This window comes from Aspergillus lucknowensis (assembly GCF_044049455.1).
Source record: "Aspergillus lucknowensis strain CBS 449.75 chromosome Unknown BJX67scaffold_3, whole genome shotgun sequence".
Lineage (NCBI taxonomy): Eukaryota > Fungi > Ascomycota > Eurotiomycetes > Eurotiales > Aspergillaceae > Aspergillus > Aspergillus lucknowensis.
The window spans coordinates 546,631-564,285 of record NW_027263547.1 but is presented as its reverse complement, the minus strand read 5'-3'; the positions used below and the strand labels follow the sequence as shown (position 1 = coordinate 564,285).

General features: G+C 49.9%; 6 protein-coding genes across 6 annotated transcripts; 4 read left to right on the top strand and 2 right to left on the bottom strand.

Annotated features, from left to right (window-relative positions):
• Positions 1-672: 672 nt before the first annotated feature.
• Positions 673-5,932, top strand: BJX67DRAFT_369669 (histidine phosphatase superfamily; the record flags this gene model as incomplete). Its single annotated transcript, XM_071030795.1, has 9 exons — positions 673-844; positions 897-1,063; positions 1,228-2,279; positions 2,706-2,886; positions 2,976-3,021; positions 3,079-3,841; positions 3,906-4,252; positions 4,607-4,679; positions 4,789-5,932. The coding sequence occupies 9 exons, from the start codon at positions 673-675 to the stop codon at positions 5,930-5,932; spliced, it is 3,945 nt and encodes a 1,314-aa protein (XP_070890477.1).
• A 521-nt stretch (positions 5,933-6,453) lies between these two features.
• BJX67DRAFT_377263 (nascent polypeptide-associated complex subunit family protein) lies at positions 6,454-7,306 on the bottom strand (the record flags this gene model as incomplete). The annotated part of the gene is made up of 3 exons (XM_071032061.1): positions 6,454-6,698; positions 6,763-6,935; positions 7,257-7,306. 3 exons carry the CDS (start codon positions 7,304-7,306, stop codon positions 6,454-6,456), a joined length of 468 nt encoding a protein of 155 aa, XP_070890476.1.
• A 934-nt stretch (positions 7,307-8,240) lies between these two features.
• Positions 8,241-9,298, top strand: BJX67DRAFT_162818 (serine hydrolase FSH). The gene is made up of 4 exons (XM_071024971.1): positions 8,241-8,416; positions 8,481-8,499; positions 8,555-8,635; positions 8,698-9,298. The coding sequence occupies exons 1-4, from the start codon at positions 8,375-8,377 to the stop codon at positions 9,204-9,206; spliced, it is 651 nt and encodes a 216-aa protein (XP_070890475.1). The 5' UTR covers positions 8,241-8,374; the 3' UTR covers positions 9,207-9,298.
• Positions 9,292-10,545, bottom strand: BJX67DRAFT_162807 (palmitoyl-(protein) hydrolase). The gene is made up of 6 exons (XM_071024970.1): positions 10,341-10,545; positions 10,270-10,281; positions 10,106-10,196; positions 9,976-10,029; positions 9,523-9,911; positions 9,292-9,470 (listed from the first exon to the last, which is right to left on the bottom strand). The coding sequence occupies exons 1-6, from the start codon at positions 10,418-10,420 to the stop codon at positions 9,377-9,379; spliced, it is 720 nt and encodes a 239-aa protein (XP_070890474.1). The 5' UTR covers positions 10,421-10,545; the 3' UTR covers positions 9,292-9,376.
• Positions 10,546-10,560: 15 nt separating this feature from the next.
• Positions 10,561-12,204, top strand: BJX67DRAFT_342395 (uncharacterized protein). The gene is made up of 2 exons (XM_071028024.1): positions 10,561-10,782; positions 10,844-12,204. Exons 1-2 carry the CDS (start codon positions 10,644-10,646, stop codon positions 12,184-12,186), a joined length of 1,482 nt encoding a protein of 493 aa, XP_070890473.1. The 5' UTR covers positions 10,561-10,643; the 3' UTR covers positions 12,187-12,204.
• A 1,906-nt stretch (positions 12,205-14,110) lies between these two features.
• On the top strand, positions 14,111-16,797 carry BJX67DRAFT_369666 (asparagine synthetase B family protein; the record flags this gene model as incomplete). The annotated part of the gene is made up of 7 exons (XM_071030794.1): positions 14,111-14,282; positions 14,348-14,805; positions 14,870-14,953; positions 15,006-15,267; positions 15,318-15,509; positions 15,562-16,373; positions 16,711-16,797. 7 exons carry the CDS (start codon positions 14,111-14,113, stop codon positions 16,795-16,797), a joined length of 2,067 nt encoding a protein of 688 aa, XP_070890472.1.
• Between the last annotated feature and the right edge of the window lie 858 nt (positions 16,798-17,655).

Below are 17,655 nucleotides of genomic sequence, written 5' to 3'. Positions count from 1 at the left end.
AACCTGGTCAAATATGCAATGAGATGCACATCAATTCTTCGTTGGAAGGGCTGGGACTTTACTGGATTAGGGATGTAGATTCAGATACCTTGGTAGTAGGTACCTCAGGTTTTGGTCCACGGGTAAGAATCTGACGTCCAAAAAAGGTAACGACCTGGCCCGGCAGGGGCCAACACAGAGAGCCCTTGCTGAAGCTGGAGCAATGAATGTAGGGTGGGGGCTGATGAAAGAAGAAATTTCCCCAGCAAGATGAAGATTGAAAACCGGCTGGCAAGGGCTAGAATACTCTCCGAGTCGAGAGAATTTGATGGCTCCCGACTTTCCCACTCTTCGTCAGGAGTTGAGAAGCACCGAGCCCGAATTCTTGGCTCAACATTTTCCGCCCACTTTTGTCCCTTCTTGCCTGGCCATTTCATCCAATGCCTTTAGCATATTGAATGGTTATGGTACCTGATTGCCTTTCTGAAAGAAGCACCTGACATGATCCTGGGTGTTGCACTGCATTTACTAGTGAAAAGAAGCAAAACCACTATGGACATCTTTCGCGGCTGAAATTCTGTCCGATAGCCTCCACCTCCTCCGAGACCGGCCGTCAAGTGCCCACTACGTACAGCGGAACGAAAGAGCAACTACACACAACTTTTTCGTGTCAGCGACATTGGGAACTTCATGATGGATACCGAGCAACAATTACGGGGGAATAAGGAAGCCGTGTCGGAGATGGACCTGAGCTCTGATAATCTAGCCGTTGACGAGGTCGCAGAAAGAAGACTCATCAAGAAAATAGATATGTACATTTTGCCTTTTGTCGTCCTTTTATATCTCTTCAGTTTCCTAGACAGAGGTATGCTTTATCCACCTAAAAATGTCCCTATGGCTAACTGGCGAAACTGCAGTGAACATCGGTAACGCGCGACTTTATGGCCTGGAGGAGGATCTGGGCTTGGTTGATGATCAATATCAGGTTGCGGTGTCCATCTTATTTGTGACTTACTGTGTATGCTTCTACCCTGGCACCTTTACCTTTTGCAGAGCGTCTAACCGCCCCTTTCAGCTATTCGAGGTTCCTTCGAATTTAGTCATTAAAAAGCTTACCCCATCCCGTTATATTGCGTCGATAGCGGTTATCTGGGGAGTCATAGCTACCCTCACCGGTATCACCCAGAATTACGGTGGCCTCATCGCTTGCCGTGTTCTCCTTGGTCAGTGAACTTGCAAATAGCCAAGGTCTGGCTTTTTCTTACGTTTCTAGGCGTCGTCGAAGCTGGACTCTTCCCCGGTTTGATGACCTATTTGACCCTCTTCTACGGCAAGCACGAACTTGCTCTACGGACCGGGTATCTATTCAGTAGTGCGGCTCTGGCGGGTGCCTGTGGAGGCCTCCTCGCATACGGCATTGGCTTTATGGATGGTGTCGCTGGGTTAAAAGGCTGGCGATGGATTATGATAATCGAAGGCATCCCCACTGTTCTTCTCGGAGTTGCTACTTGGTTCTTCCTCGCGGACTCCCCTGAGTCTGCCTATTACCTCAACGAAGAAGAAAGGATTCTCGTCGTCAAGTGCCGCAGTCGTCACTTTGGACACACAGCCTCCGCCCAAAAATTCCATTGGGCGGACGTCAAAGAGGGCGCCTTGGATTGGAGAATCTACGCTTTTTGCGTCGGCCAGTTTGGTGTCGATACCATGCTGTACGGGTATAGTACCTTCCTGCCCACGATTATTAAAGGACTAGGAGACTGGTCTGTGCCGGAAGTTCAAGCCCTCACTATCCCTTGCTACGCGCTTGGCGCAATAACATACTTGATTGTCGCCTGGATTAGTGACCGCACCCAGCGCCGTGCAGTGTTTACCTGCGTTTTTGCGGCAGTTTCGGTTGTAGGGTACGGAATTCTTTTATCCAACTCTTCCTCTGGGGTTCACTACTTTGGCGCACTGCTTGTTGCTATGGGGCTGTACGTGGCCGTTGGCTTACCTCTGGCCTGGTTGCCGACTACTCTCCCGCGCTATGCGAAACGTACATTTGCTACTGGTCTCCAATTGACATTTGGAAACGTCAGCGGTGTCATGTCTCCTTTCCTCTATAAGACCGAGGAAGGACCTCGCTACGTACGAGGTAACGCTGCAACCCTGGCGTTGGTTGGCTTCGCAGGCATCGTCTACGGTCTTATGTGGGTTTACTATTATTGGAAGAACCAACGCAGGGACCAGGGTCTTGAAGATGACAAACTTGTGGGCAAGACCGACGAGGAGATTGAAGAAATGGGCGACATGAGTCCCCGGTTCCGCTATGCAGCATGATAGGATTATGATCTCGCGACCGGTCGAGGGCGAGGCTCTACAATTTAGGATTTCTTGAAATACGCATTTATACCATGATAATATTATGACGGTTGCACAACCTTGGTGAGTATACTCCGGATGGCCATATTCTCGGTTTGTCTTGGCGGCTGAGAACGAGCCGTTGATTTTCCTCTTTGCGGATCCCTGCTTTGTGTCCTTCTCTTCTCCCCGACGCGCAATGGAAGAATCCTGAACTGGCGGAAAATGTACAGTCTTTTCTCTTTTGGGACGCTATTTTTTTCCTTATTAGCTGCGATTGCGGGCGTTTTGAGTTTTTCTCATGATGATGCCCTCCTCAACATTTGCCAATACTTCACCGCAAGATGCATGACCCATAATACCTGGATATCGCCCTATTATGGGAGCTGGAACTCCTGGATTCATCCATCTCGAGATACCCTTGATGAAGATTCGTCTCCATTACAAAGTGATGGCTGGAACCTTCACTACAGTCTGGGTGGATACGGCCCTTGGATTGAGAAGCTTGACGGCCCTGTCAGGGGCATTGAAGCTCCAGCTGGATGCCGTATAGATCAGGTGCATATGGTAAAGTACACAATTTTTTCAAGGGTTTGATGTGGCCCTTGGGGTTTTACACTTTCTATTCTATATCGCGCGCTCTAACGACGGACTAGATGGCACGTCACGGAGAAAGATATCCGACGCAATCGGCAGGAAATCGTGGGTAAATACCGACATTAATATAGCTAACCTACTTGGCTAATCATTTGGCACAAGGCCATCTCGCCTTTCTTGACCGGATCAATGAAGCCAATGTGGTCCTCAATGGCTCATTGTCCTTTCTCAACGACTGGGAATACTTTACTAGCGCCCCAGAGGAAGACTTTGACCAATTGACAAGGACTGGTCCGTACTCAGGTACTATCGGGGCTTTTGCAACTGGAGTTCGGCTCTTGACTCGGTATCAACATCTCCTGCCTCAAGGTTCCAAAATCCGGTTCTGGGCCAGCGACTGCCAACGCGTGATTGAAACGGCGATGTACTTTGCGTATGGGTTGCTTGGATTGGACTGGGAAAGCAGTGGAAAGGCTGTGCTAGAGATCATTCCCGAAACGTTGGGACGACGCGCGGATACGCTTACGCCGGGAGATACCTGTCTGAGATACATCGAGGACACCGAGGATGGGCACGACAAGGGCATGAATATGCTAGCGCAGTTTCAGCAGGCTTATGCTCCGGGCATAGCGGAGCGGTTGATATTCGACCAGGGAAACTCTGCCCTTGGGACACTCACGAACGGAGAAATCTTCAGCATGCAAGAAATGTGCGGCTTTGAAACTCTTGTCCGCGGATCAAGTCCTTGGTGTAATGTGTTCACACGCGAGGACTGGGAAAACTTTGAATATGCCCGCGATTTGGTGCACTATTATAGGGCAGGGCCGGGAAACCCTTACGCCGGTGCCATGGGTTGGCTTTGGCTGAATGCCACTGCTAATCTTCTGGAAACAGGGCCCGAAGCCGGCTCCTTGTTTTTCAGTTTGTGAGTTCATTATCTATCCCTTCACATCTAGGCAGAACTTGACTCATCCCTGTCTCCTGGGCAGTGTCCATGATGGAGATATTGCTCCTTTCCTGGCGGCGTTGGATATAATGAAGGATCCGAAATATGATCCTCATCTTCCTACCACACACAGGGCGACGGATCGCGTCTGGCGCACCTCATCGGCAATGCCAATGGGTGGTCGCGTTATTCTTGAGCGTATGGTTTGCCCGTCGGAAGGCGATGGCTCGGGAAACGGGGAGAAAGTATTCCTTCGGGTCAATATAAACGATAAGATTGTACCTCTGCCGTACTGCGATTCTGGACCAGGATCATCTTGTTCCTTGGAAGACTTTACCCTGCATGTCGGAAGGAGGAAGATAGAGGTGGGAGATTTTGGAGAAGTTTGTGGTCTAGACGGGGATGTTGGGCAGATAACATTTTTACATCAGTAGGATTTGCATACGGAATCTCAGAGTTGATTATAAGCAAGCTGCAAAAATGATCTTTCAAGGGAATGTGAGCTTGAGGTGAAGATGCATGCCAACAATGATCACGTGATGATCTCCCGCCTTGGTGTGTTTATCAAGGCAAAAAGTTTGGGAGCTTGTTCCCTTCACTTCTGGCTGCATCAAAGCCCAGCTCGACGCGAACTTTCAGGTCTTTCACGGGGAGACTTCGAGTTTTCTAAACGGTCTTTATATACCATTTGGATTCTTAATATATCATCTCTAAAGCGTTTCGAGAAGGGTGACCACCGCCCAGAATGGAGTACCATTCCGTCCCTCTGGAGGAGCGCGCGAAGGACGACAAAGGGAATATTTTACCCTGGGGTTATGTTTACAAAGAGTGAGTCATTCAATGTTTATTGCCCATGCAGCTTGTCTGTGGATAAGGTACCAGTTCAAGCTTTGAACATCTGCTGACATGGACTCCGACAACGATAGCGAATCTCGCAATCCACGACGGCCACCGGAAGAAACTGGACCCTTTGGAAAGCGAAGAAATGCGCGTTTCGAGCATTCCAGATCGCGTACCCGAACAGGCACCCCGGCCAAGAAGGAAAACGCAAATGTAGCAGAGTTTAGTCGACTGTTCGCTCAACAACAAGAGGAGGATAAATCACGGAATACCCTACCTAAATCGTCATCATCGTCGAACCTCGAAAATGCAAGGAAACAGACTGAAAAGACTGCGACGGAATGCATGCTCTACGGATACAAGAGTAAAGATTCCGAGTGGAAGGTGATCGACAAGTATGAGAGGACTTCCCGAGGCATGATCTGTGAGGACTATCCGCGGAACGATCCAAAATTCGGAAATGGCTATGCTCAGCTTCTCAGCGGTGGTGATGTGGTGATCCGCGCGAACTTGTCCGCGGACGCAAATCGCAAGTCGAAACGATATGCAGGTGGTTTCCATTGGATTAAGGTCACGTTCGACTCCACGACGGCCGCGGATCGCGCTTGCTTTTACTCTCCCCTGGAAATAGATGGGCATCTTGTCTTCTGTGAGCTATATCATGGGCAAGGGCCGGCGGAGGACGTCCCAATACCCAAGGGCTCGACAGAGGCCAATCGAGTCCTCTCGCAAAACAAGCGCGCACTCAGCACGTCCCATTCAAGCGCATTCTTACAAAATACAAACAGAGAACGCTCAACGCTGCCTCGTTCCTTTGGTATGAATAATCTCGCTAGCATTGCCGATGCCGATGATGCCTTCTCTCAAGAGTCAACTAGCACAGTCAGCTCGGCAACCGCCACCGGTATCGAGCAATCCACCATTCAGCAGCGGCATATTGCGAAGGAGCCTAATACTACATCCGAGTTCATGACCCACGTACCGACTGTGCGGCGCACGAAACTACGACCGATATCTGAAGCGCTTCCCCCGCAACCCACAGTTACAGAGCGTTTCCTACGGTCAATTCCAATCCTCAGTTGGTTCACCGGTGACATTGTGGGCGATGGACCACAATTACGGGAAGACGGGACCTTCGACTATGAGAAATCAAACGTATACTGGCGATTCTGGTACATGGTTGACATGATTTTGGGGACCGACATTTGCGGTTTGAGAGAGGAATCGTGATTCCCGTCTTCTCCTTGGTTTGTATACTAGGCCGCTCCTACTGGATTTTACACCCTGATGCTTGTATGATAGATACTATTTACGGAAGGTGTTGACCTTGCTGATCCATGTTATTTAATTCTGATGCCTCGTGTTTGATAGCATTTCATGAGGGCGTTTGCAGTACAGCATCATGGGAGCAGGGATTAATTGCAGTTATCCGATTGAGTCGAAGTTGCAATATATCTCACCACTGTATCAATCTTATTATCCCTCCTAATACACCGAAACTCTCGTTATCGTGACCTCATTTGTCATACCTACTCTGTCAAACCAACCAGGAAGGGTATCAGAGGTAGAGCAGCTACCAGGAACCAACGCCCCCTTTTTAGTTTGATTCAAGTCATTCTTTCATTGAAATTTTTATTCTTTGCATCGCCAGATCGTCGCCAGCCAGCTAGGTATTACATTACCTCATTGCATTGCAAAAGAAATAAGAAATATCATCATTGACGCCATTCGCGCAGAGATATTCGGTTAATTTATTCAACGTTGCTCTCGAAGTTCTCCCCCTCCACCAGGTCGGGGATATCGTCCTCGTCGTCGTCCTTCTTCTCACCGCCGGCCTGGTTCTTCTGCATGTTCTGATAGCTCTCGGCGAGCTTGCGGAGGGAGGCGAGGCTGTCGGGGCCAAGCTGGTTCAGGATACCGGGGACGAGCTCGGTGAGTTCTTTTTCCTCGCCGTTTCCGTAGAGCGCGAAGGTGTTGGAGGGGACGGAGGCGTGGACTATATGATTTCCCTGTCAATGGCTGGATTTGTGGATTTGTGGGGGGAAGAGGGAGGGGTATACCCTTCGGAGCAGCGAAGTGGATGACGTTTCCGTCCTCCTTGAACATGTTGACTTCCTCAATGGCTTGGATCGGCTGGACGTTCATCTTCTTTAGGGTGGCCTGGAGCTTCTTGTCGTCGGCGCCGGAGGTCTTGTGGACCTTCTTGACCTTGCGGCGGGGAGTACCCTTTCCTCTATTCGATCAGATATCAGTAAATTCCTTCCTCTCATTCTCTTGCCCGTTCGATTGTAACTATTCCGCGGATGTTTCGGGTAGGTAAGGGAGGAGTAAAATCGGAGGTACGTACCCTATAACGGATGTCAGCGGATTCTCCAGGTAAATGAGACCAAACTTCAGTGCATTTCGACGCCGGAAGATCGCAAAGTCTTCAGAAAGGACCCCGAAACCAAAAATTCCCCCATTCCGTCGCCCATATCATAATTTCGTGATTCCCCGCAGGACAGAACGCACCACACAATTGCACCGAAAACGAATGGGAAAGAGAAAATTTTACATACCAATCCGCACGCTCGCTTGCATCCTAGCCAGCTTTGCCTGATCCATTTTGACGGTTGTATATTCGTAGAACCTGCGAAATAGAAAAGCGAAGCGTCAACAATCTGTGCCAATTTCGAGGAGACTGTCAAGGGTGTCGGGAAGGTTGTGTGCTGTGGGAAAGGAAGGTGCCAAGACTCGGATTTCTCACGACGCCAGACGAAGGTCCAGCCTCGGCGAACGGGGCTTATTGTCGGAGATGTAAGGGAATGGAGGGAGTCGACGAGGCGAGTAAAAGGGATGGCCTGCAATTACCTGAACGGTGGAGGGAATGATGGTGAGTGGTGACGGTGGATGATGCGCAAAGGTGAAGTTCAGGCAAGCCGGGTTTGTGGGGAGAAGCACAAGGAAGAATGGCGAAAGCGGGCCGCGCTGCTCGCTAACTCAATCTCCAAAAGCATGAGTTTACTGGATCGCTCCTACAATTACCGACTAGATTGAACTTCTATAGCATCCTTCACGATCTTCTCGACTGCTGAGCTGGCTATCCGATCGCGTCGGCGTTGATTGTGGGCTGTGGTTCAAGTCCCGAATGGAGGCTTTTCGGCTAAACCCTAACGAATTCAAGGCATCAAGAACTGGTTCCAAGGTTGCTGATGTCATGAGAAGGAAGCCTCAGTTATAATCATCCAATGACCCGTGCTTAGAAAAATTTCAAGACAATGGACGGCATATCTCGGTGAGCTGAGGTGATATCTTTATCAAAGGTCCATTTCGGCTGGATCGGACGTTTCTCGCACTCCGGTCGATGGAGAGGGGCGTTGAATAACGCGGCCAAGTCATCATGGAGGCCATAACGTAGAAACATATAAGCCTTGTGTTGTCACATTAGGTGCCTCCCCGAAATAACCACGACCCGAACTTTCCACCAGGGACGTGGGTGTTCGTAAATCGTGGAGATCCCGTGCTCACTCGTCAAGCGAACAAACCCCACTCGATATCGATCTACTGTGAGTATGTCATCATCCGACCGACATTCCCCAGTGCAGAAAGACAAGCTCACGATCTTCAAGCTACCTCTTGAATTTTCAGCACAGAGCGCAGCAACTGCGATACTATCCTCAGCGTCCCAACAGCATGCGGTTCCTGTGTTTACACGGCGGGAGCACGAGCGGGGAAGTACGTCCATCCACCTTTCCTCCAGATCCAAATTATCGAGATAATATATTGACCAATATTACAGATCTTTGAGATCCAATCCGGTATGGGAAAACCAATTACCACTACAAAGCTTCGCTAACGGAGCTCGACGATTAGGCGGTCTCGTCCAACCGCTCGAAGCCAAAGGCCACAAATTCAAATTCATCAATGGCCGACTCAACTCAGATTGCGAACCTGGTACTGTAGTCTGGCAATACACGTCCAGATGACATTGAGCGAAGTAATACTAACCATCGCAGAACTACGGGGCATAGTCCCACCCCCTTTCTACAACCACTATCCTCGCGACGTGGCACCGGGCGAAGACCTCCTCAAGGCAATCGAATACACCCTCCGCACAATCCAACGCGAGGGGCCTTTCGACGCCGTAATGGGCTTTTCGCAGGGTGCTGCCCTTGCCTACTCACTTCTTCTCCACCATCTAGAGAAAAACGGTGCCTCTGCGCCGCCCCTCTTCAGAGCAGCCGTGTTCATCTGTGCTGGGGAACCGTACGAATTAACCGGAAAGTCCTCGTTTAGTATTCCCGAGGGTGATGATTATCCTGTTAAGATTCCGACGGCACATATCGTGGGAAAAGAGGATCCGTTGTATGCACAGGGATTGAAGCTATATGGCCTTTGCGAGCCATCCAAGGCGGAGCTTTACGATCATGGTTCGAAACATATGATCCCATTTGACGCGAAGAATAATGATGCTATGCTGGGAGTGATTGAAAGGGTGATTGCGCGGGCGTTGAAGGAGGATTGAGTAGGTTGAGCCGCAGGTGTTGGGTTGCGCAGTTTATTCATCTAGCTATGCTCATGATCGACCAAATCTCTACTGTCTCCCCTGCGTATCAGAATCGCTAGCAATAGCAGCGCTGCTCCAAGAACCATGCCGTACGAGAGGGGGCTCCACTGTATGTAGCCGCCGTCAAGTCATAAGTGGCCATCATTCTCTGGTGGTACCGTCTTGTGAAGGAAGTGCTCCAGGTCTTCGATCTCTGTTGGGTCTGCGGAGTGTTCGAGATACCTGGATGATTGTAAGTAACCGGCAAAATGGGGAGCCAGAAAGGAAGCCGTACGGGTAAGACTTGAACGTGACGTCCTCCAAACCAAGTTCCTTGGCGAACTCAGCCGAGCGCTTGCCAAATTCATGCGGTACAACGTCATCCTCTGTACCATGCGCTATAAAGAAAGGCGTCTTTTTGTTCGGCCAGTTATCGGGAATAAAGTTCTTGATGCGGTCGCTGAGGAGCATGTAGCACGAGAGACCGAATATGCCACCCAGCCGTTCTTGATTCGTAATCCCTGAGAATAAGGAAATTGCTCCCCCTTGTGAAAAACCACCAAGAACAATCCGCGAGGGTTTGATCCCCTGGTCTATTTGCTCTCTAATTAGGGTGTTGAAGTAATCGCGGGACTTGAGAATGCCAGGTTCGTCCTGGTTCTTGACGGCTTCTTGGAAATCTAGCTAACAAGTCCATAGTGTATTAGTTATTGCTGGGTTTGAGGACATTGCAAAGGATAATACTCACATCACGACCGAGCTTGGTGATATCGTACCATCCAGGCATGGACATCCCCATGTTCTAAAATATCATCGCACCCCCATGAGCAATCACCAATTCTCCCGTTGCTTATAGATTCCAGTTGTGGAAGACGTACCACTGTAATTGGAATCATAGGAGCATTTGGAAATATGAAGGTCACTTCTTCAAACAGGCCCCGGCGGCGCCAATTGTGCGCCAAAGAGACCCTATTCCGCCCATCGTATTAGCCGATCTATTATCCAACCCATCATTTCTCATCCGGGAAGCCCAATAACGTACCACCCTGCACCACTATCCGGAAACCGAATGATCAGCCAACCGCTCCGGTTATTCCCAAAGGCCAAACAAACCTATCACCCAGTCCGTGGGCCATGATCACGGTGGCGGTATGCTTCTTCAGCGCAGGAACAACAAAAGGTCCGCGAGGCATATTGACGATTGGACTTAGAGGATATCAGAGAACCAATGGGACGATTGATGGTGGAAGCGGCTCGCAAATGGATTGTTGAAGTAGTCAAAGTCGACCGAAACCCCTCGATTCTGCCACCGAGACCGAGGTTCCTGATTCTCACCGCTTCTCCACACCTCTCTCAAACTCTACACTAGTCCTATTTCGGTAAAATGGAGTAAGTCACGTGCATTCTATATCCACAATGGCTCTGTCCATCGTATTGTTCCGACGCCAGACAGAGAGGGATGGCAAACAGCAAGATGTCTGCCTAATCATTCTTCATGAGCTCAGGGGACGAATGACACTAGCCATGGACAAGTTTGAGAAGTTGCGCCCTGTGGGTATGTGAGCGATTGACCCAATACACCAAATCTCTTTTCTGATCAACTTGAAATTCTCTAGGTCATCTTGAAAAGTACTCCACCGCGCGCCACCCTCTGGGATACTATTACAATGTTGCTTTTACGACCAATTACACAATTCCGGAGGCATTCACTCTCCCATTGAAGGACTACGTCTACAAAGCCATTGATATCCTGATTCAACAACATCCGAGCCTCTCCGCAATCCCCCAGGATGAGGAATCCGAAGCACCGTACTTTGTTCGCCTTCCAGAGATCGATCTTGCCGAGCAGGTTTCCTTCCAGCGTCGTGCCACGGGTATTTCCGACAGCGAACTGGAAGCGTTCCTACAAACGCAGCACGACGCCGGCTTCTCCCCACCATCGCCCTACTGGAGGTTGATCATTTTCACCAATAATACAAATGTCAGACATTTCACTGCCATTTTTGTTTACCACCATGCTTTAGGTGACGGTACCTCCGGCAAGGCATTCCATCAAACTTTCCTGCATGCCCTACGCTGCACTGCATCATTGCAACCCGGGGAAGCCAGACAAGTTATTCCTTCGCCGAAGACAACCCTTTTACCCAATCTGGAAATCGCCCATCCTCTAGGGCTTCCAGTCTCTGTTCCTTACCTTCTCAAAATGCTTTTCAAGGAATTTGTATTTTCCAAGGAGGATCCCAAACTGTGGGCAGGTGGTGCATTCCAGCTCCCTCTAAAAACGCAGTTGCGCATCGTTGTCCTCGGCCCGACTCAGACTTCGGCCATCGTTAAAGTCTGTCGCGAACACAAAACAACGGTCACCTGTGCACTTCAGACCGCCATCGCACGCTCGCTCTTCCCCCACTTACCTGAGAGATATGTGCGCGTCATATGCTCTGGAGCTATCTCTTCCCGCCCCTGGCTTCCCGAAAACATCACGGATTTGTCAATGGGCGTTTGGGTACAAGAGTTCTTCGAACACTACACGCGAAAGGCCGTAACTCAGGAGTCCTTCCCGTGGGACGAGGCAAAGCGATCTCGACAGACAATCCTGAAGGAACTGAAGCTTAAGGGAAAGAATACCTCCGTAGGTCTTCTGAAGTTCGTGAAAAATTACCGCAGAGACCTTTTGGAATCGAAGATTGGCAAGCCGAGGAAGACGGCATATGAAGTGTCGAATCTTGGTGTCCTGAAAACAGAGAAGTCTGAAGATCCGTCGATTCCGCAGATAGGCCGGGTTATCTTCTCTCAGAGTGCGGGTGTCACTGGCAGTGCTATTGAAGTCTCTGTGATTACTGGCGCAGATGGAAGTTTGGCGTTGGGGATTTCCTGGCAGACCAACGTCGTGGATGATCAACTGATGCAAGCTATGATTGATACACTGAAGAAGGAATTGCACCAGCTTTCCGATCAATAGCAGTACAGAGCACTAAGAATTTGATAATGTTTAATATATCTAATTTAATCGCTCTAATACAGTATATATTGTATTCCAAGATGTTCTTCACAGCCACTTCGGGTTAACATCCATCATTGAACTCTCTTATGACGACAGGCGACTTCGGTCGATCCGCTCCATGGGTTTGTTATTCCAAATCCTCCGTCTTGCAAAGGTTATGATAGGCTCATGCGGAATACGACAAAGCTGAATTCTATCCATACAACCTCCCCATGCGCCATAGTCGCGTAGCTATCTGCGGTGCTCTACCTGGATTGGTAGGGCTGTGTGTTAGGCATTGCCGACGCCGGAATACATATAAGTTATCTCAACCTGGGGCTAGACCCCTTACTGCACTGATCTCTCCCTTCACGGGGGAAGTTTGAGCGAGCCGAACATAATTACATTCGCTATTTTAGGAAAACACACTTGGGCGATCATGCCCATTCTTCAGACGGGGTGCCGGGTGGAAGGAAGGGAGAGTCCCGAAAAAAGCCTCACGAGCGGGTATCAGCACTTGAGTCAGGCCTCAAACCAAGATACCAGTACGTACTTTAGCAGGCGCGAGAGCTGACTCGAGAAGCAGAGATCGACATTTATTTCAGATTCGATGCTGCTCAGAGGAGCCTCGGGCAACTGTCGTTGAATGCGAAAGAGACTCAGTGTGGTCCGTGGCTGCACTGAACCAGACGATTCGACCTGAGGCTGGACTGGGTTGCTAAATCCCAAAGACTTACGTATGTATCCCTGAAGGGAACAAACCAGAATTAGTTGACTGCTCAACTATGAACGTGGGTTCGTTCGTCATCGAGTGTTTATTCTTTTTGGCGAAGGTTTGTTGGTGTTTCTCTTTTTGGTCCTTGGTGACCCTGGGCCTTGTATTTGGGACCTCGATGCGGGGCTGACGTCGAGAATCGGGAGCCAGGAATTCGGAGAGCTGCTGAAGAAAGGCAATAAGCCCTCGAATTTGTGAAAGAAGCTCGCGAAAGGGCCGTTCTGGAAAGGCACTATCCCTGACAATTTATGGCCTCAGCTTGCACCATATCGCCCAACTGGATGCTGGAATTTGCTCAAGCATGTCTTGTGGCCGCGTTTATGACTTCGCTGCGTCCACGACCGAAAGGAGGGCAATTCCAGAAAAACCTGATTTCACAACCCCTCGCTTCCAGTCGCGCAAACTCTCACACCACGTCAGCAATCTCAGAAGTGAACCCCACACCACTCATCCTCTCCGCTGATTACGGTCCCAGAAGGCCCGCAATCCCTGTCGACGAATGGTCTGAGATGCATTAGGTTCAGCGGCGGCAGCACTGAGAGAATCTCGTATGCAATGCATCTCTCGTTAGCGCACCACTCTCCCTTTGCCCGCAGAAAGGCCGTTTATCTGGACAAGTGAGCCGCCGTCTGCACCGAGAGAGTCCTCCGGGTTCGGCGCTCATAAATTATTGCTGTCAAGAAGCTCTCAGACAGATTTGTGGGCGGGAATGAGAGCTCCTCGGAAGTGAGGGGCAGAGATCAGGAAAGGCCAGACCGGAACTTCGGCTGGTGGAAATGAGGAGCTCGGAAACGTTCTGACCTCCAATCATCCAATTGATTCCACCCTGGCCCGGCTCAACGGCCCTCGTGGGACTTTCTTTTCTGCGTTAGTACCTTTGCGGCACGCATTTCAAACCCTTTCTGGACCGATATTCGAAGAAAGTGGTGGATCGTCATTGCCAATGCGAGATGGGGCAAGCATCGTGGCCCGTCGATATACCCGCCCTTTACCTTGGGCCAGGACTAATTATTAATCGAGGCAAGGCCCGTCTTCTCGAATTTCCAGACTGTCACTTCGGTCAGATCGAAGGACTGTTTGCGCCATAGAAGCCCTTAGAATCTTGTACTTCTTATCCGAGAAGCCACCATGTGCGGCCTTACGGCGGTCCTCAGTCTCAACGGGGGCTCCAATTGCCCTCAATGTGACAAGATTGTTGATCCACAGGCTTTGAACCGCCAAATGGAGGAGAGTCTTGATCTCGTTAAACACCGTGGTCCCGATGCAAGAGGCCAATGGTTCAGCCCTGATTACCGCGTGGGTCAGCAACCTCCGCGGGACGGACCTTATATTGTGATCATGTCTGATTGTATTGTGGTTACCTAGGTCTGGGGCACGCCCGTTTCTCTATCATCGATCTGAGTCCCGCTGGTAATCAGCCGTTCCACGACAGTGAGGACTCGATCCACGCAGTCGTCAACGGGGAACTATATGACTACGAGAAATATCGAGCGGAGCTTGGTCACGAATACAGGTTCAAAAGCAACAGCGACTGTGAGATTGTAATTGCTCTATATCGTCACTACGGCATCCATTTTGTTTCCAAATTAAGAGGTGAATTCGCCCTCGTGCTTTGGGATGCAAAGCGGAAGCTCTTCTTCGCTGTTCGTGATCGGTATGGTATAAAATCTCTTTATTACACGGTTGTCAACAACAAACTTCTTGTGGCGACTGAGATGAAGTCGTTCTTGCCATTTGGCTGGCAGCCAGAATGGTCTCTTAAAAATCTTCTGGAAAAGGGTTGGTTGTGGAATGACCGTATGTACTTCAAAAAAGTGCATCGAGTAAGTCTGACAGCGATTCAGGATGGCTTTTCTGTCTGTCTCCTTCTAACCTATTATTATGTAGCTCGACCCAGGCCAATATCTAATCAGTCTGGACTTCAAGCCTCCAGAAGTGAAAACTTACTGGAATCTGGAATACCCTGATAAAGTGAGTAACATGGACGCGACGACGCCGTCCGCAGTAGCTGACGCGGAGACAGAAAATTCCGTTCCCATTAAGTGAAGAAGAAATAATACTAAAGCTCAGAGAGCTTCTACTCGAGTCGGTGAGACTACGGCTCCGCGCTGACGTGGAAGTGGGCATCTATCTCAGTGGCGGACTGGATTCCTCCGCCATTGCAGGAATGGCTGCACACCTGATCAAGCAGGGAGAACTCTTGGGAAACGATGCAAGTGGAGATATATCCAAAATGAGTTGTTATACTATCCGTTTTGGAAAAGATACTGGAGTGGACGAGTCAGGTATGGGCTGCGTCCTTGTCCCTTTGACCACAGGCTCTTACTTAATCTAGATATCGCGAAACGGACGGCGGACTGGATTGGGGTAAATTTGCATCCGGTGACGATGAAAGAAGACGAGATTGCTGCGAGATTTGAGGATACCGTTTGGTATACTGAGACACCCATTCCTGATGTTAATGGGATGGGCCGAATCGCAGTGGGTGAGCTAGCCCATTCCCATGGGAAGAAGGTTATTCTTACGGGCAAGTAACATTTCAACTTTATATTCTCCGAATATTGTGGTAACTAAAACAGGCGAGGGATCCGATGAGCATTTTGGAGGCTACCCGGATATGCTTTCCAAAATCTTTGTCGAACCCGACCTCTCATGGCCACCACCCCCATTCGAAATGCCTGCGGATTCCAAGCCCTTCGAAGCAGGAAGGGAAGCGATACCCCCTCCAATTGACTCCCCTGCTTCGACGAAACGAATGCTAAACAATTCGTCTGTTTTCGCTCGAATCAATTCATTTTATAACCTCCCCTTCGCCTCGTGGACGGAGAAGTATGCAACAAATGATCTTGAAACAATATTCGCAGAGAATTTTGGCGCCGAAATTATCTCCAAGATCACGGACAAATGGCACCCTCTGCATTCGGCAAGCTATCAATGGACCAAGTCAATCCTCGTGAACTACATTCTGCGATACATTGGAGACGGCGCTGACATGGTCCACCAAATCGAAACGAGGCCTCCCTTCTTGGATCATCACGTCACTGAATTTGCGAATCAAATACCTCCCAGCCTCAAGATCCGATATGATCCCGTCAACAAAGTTCTACGTGAGAAATACATCCTCCGCGAGGCGATGAGGCCCTTTGTCACCGATGAAATAATGAACCGCACAAAGCGAGCATACCTGGGGCCGTCGCTCTACAGAGAGGATGGAGCTCTATACAAGGTTGTGAAGAAGTTACTTACGGAAGACAACGTCAAGAGGCTAGGATTCGTGGATTGGAGTCAACTCCAAGACAACCTGGTGAAAGGCTTCCGCGACGGTGATCAAAGATGCTTCCGAAGCTCACTATTCGTCGCTCAACTCGTTGTCTTGTCCCAAAGGTTCGGGGTCAAAACGGCGACAGATTCCAAGGGGAGCGAGAAGCCGGAAATTAGTCTGCATACTGGGGATGCGGCCGTCACTCAGACCACATGTCACCTGTAACAGCCTGAACTCCACCAGCTCGTCTTCGACGAATCCCAGCCAGGGCAGCCGACGAATGACCTGGAATCCAGAATTCGGCATGTCATGGGACATCGTCTGAGTCTGTGTCCCTTGGCCTGCAGACAGAGCCGTACGATCACACGATTGTGAGCCTCACTGGCGGGAAGAGCAGAATGGCGTGTCTGTGTTCTTGAAAGCGTGACGTAACAAGAACTGAACCATTGCATTACCTTGCGGACAGCCGCACGACGAATATTATGGCGTTGTCAAGCTTCAGGTGCAGAGCGGTACAGCGAGACATATGCGCCACCGACATGAAGTCTGGTAGAGAACTGTTCACTCGATACCGAGTGCTGAATAGCGTGGAGGGAGATTCACTATCCGCGTTTCGCGAAGGAAATGGCCGGGGACAGATCAGCGAAGTATAACTATTCAGACTTGGCTATTGGAGGAAAGTTGGCAGACAAGAATAAAGTTCCGGGCGACTCCTCCCTTAGTGCCTCGTGCTTTCGGTTGCGAGTTGGCGCGAGGGGAAGATTTAGAGCTTAGCTGGTGCTGAATTCGTGACTTGTACCTGGCTCTTCTCTGAAGAGCATGCCCATTGGTTGCCTCCCCCCCTCTCTTGGTTGGCTCATGCTGATTGCCTCCGGCATCGCTGAGCATTTCCACATCACCAGCCCGCAGCCTGATCCAATTACTGCAGAAAACGACAAAGAGGAGTCTAGACAACGCCACAGCTTCGAGGCTCGTCGAGGGTCGGAGGATGGAACACAAGAGGCCTCATGATTGGTAGACATAGAAGAGCGTTCCAACACAAATCATGGCGTTGTTTCGCCTCTGCTTCCTGAAGTCCCAACAGCGCGGAGGAATTTTGAACGAACTGTGGTCCTCGAGGACATTCTCAAAACATGGCCATTGAATTCTGACTGATCCGAGCTGCTGATTCCCAGAGAAATCTGAAATTGAATTGAGTTCGAGAATCCATTCTGGCTTCCAAAAGTTCCACCTAGGGGAGGAAGGTTGTCTTTGGGAAACGCCGAATTGGGACGCCGTCACGGGAACCTCAGTTCCAGGTTCGAAGCTCCTGTCTCCGCCATTTTCTCGTCATCTTCAGGCTTCACCCCCTTCCCCGTCCATGTGGCGTTTTCCATCCTATCAGCTTCAATGCGTTTCCATCTTTCGTCGC

Excerpts from the sequence above, each read along its gene's own strand:
- BJX67DRAFT_162807 (XM_071024970.1), bottom strand. The coding sequence starts at position 10,420 with ATGCCTCGCGGACCTTTTGTTGTTCCTGCGCTGAAGAAGCATACCGCC. Across the intron at positions 10,030-10,105 it reads CTATGATTCCAATTACAGTG|AACATGGGGATGTCCATGCC; the intron begins GTACGTCTTCCA and ends ATGATATTTTAG. Across the intron at positions 9,912-9,975 it reads TCACCAAGCTCGGTCGTGAT|CTAGATTTCCAAGAAGCCGT; the intron begins GTGAGTATTATC and ends TGGACTTGTTAG.
- BJX67DRAFT_342395 (XM_071028024.1), top strand. The coding sequence starts at position 10,644 with ATGGCTCTGTCCATCGTATTGTTCCGACGCCAGACAGAGAGGGATGGC. Across the intron at positions 10,783-10,843 it reads TGAGAAGTTGCGCCCTGTGG|GTCATCTTGAAAAGTACTCC; the intron begins GTATGTGAGCGA and ends GAAATTCTCTAG.
- BJX67DRAFT_162818 (XM_071024971.1), top strand. The coding sequence starts at position 8,375 with ATGCGGTTCCTGTGTTTACACGGCGGGAGCACGAGCGGGGAA. Across the intron at positions 8,636-8,697 it reads CAACTCAGATTGCGAACCTG|AACTACGGGGCATAGTCCCA; the intron begins GTACTGTAGTCT and ends TAACCATCGCAG.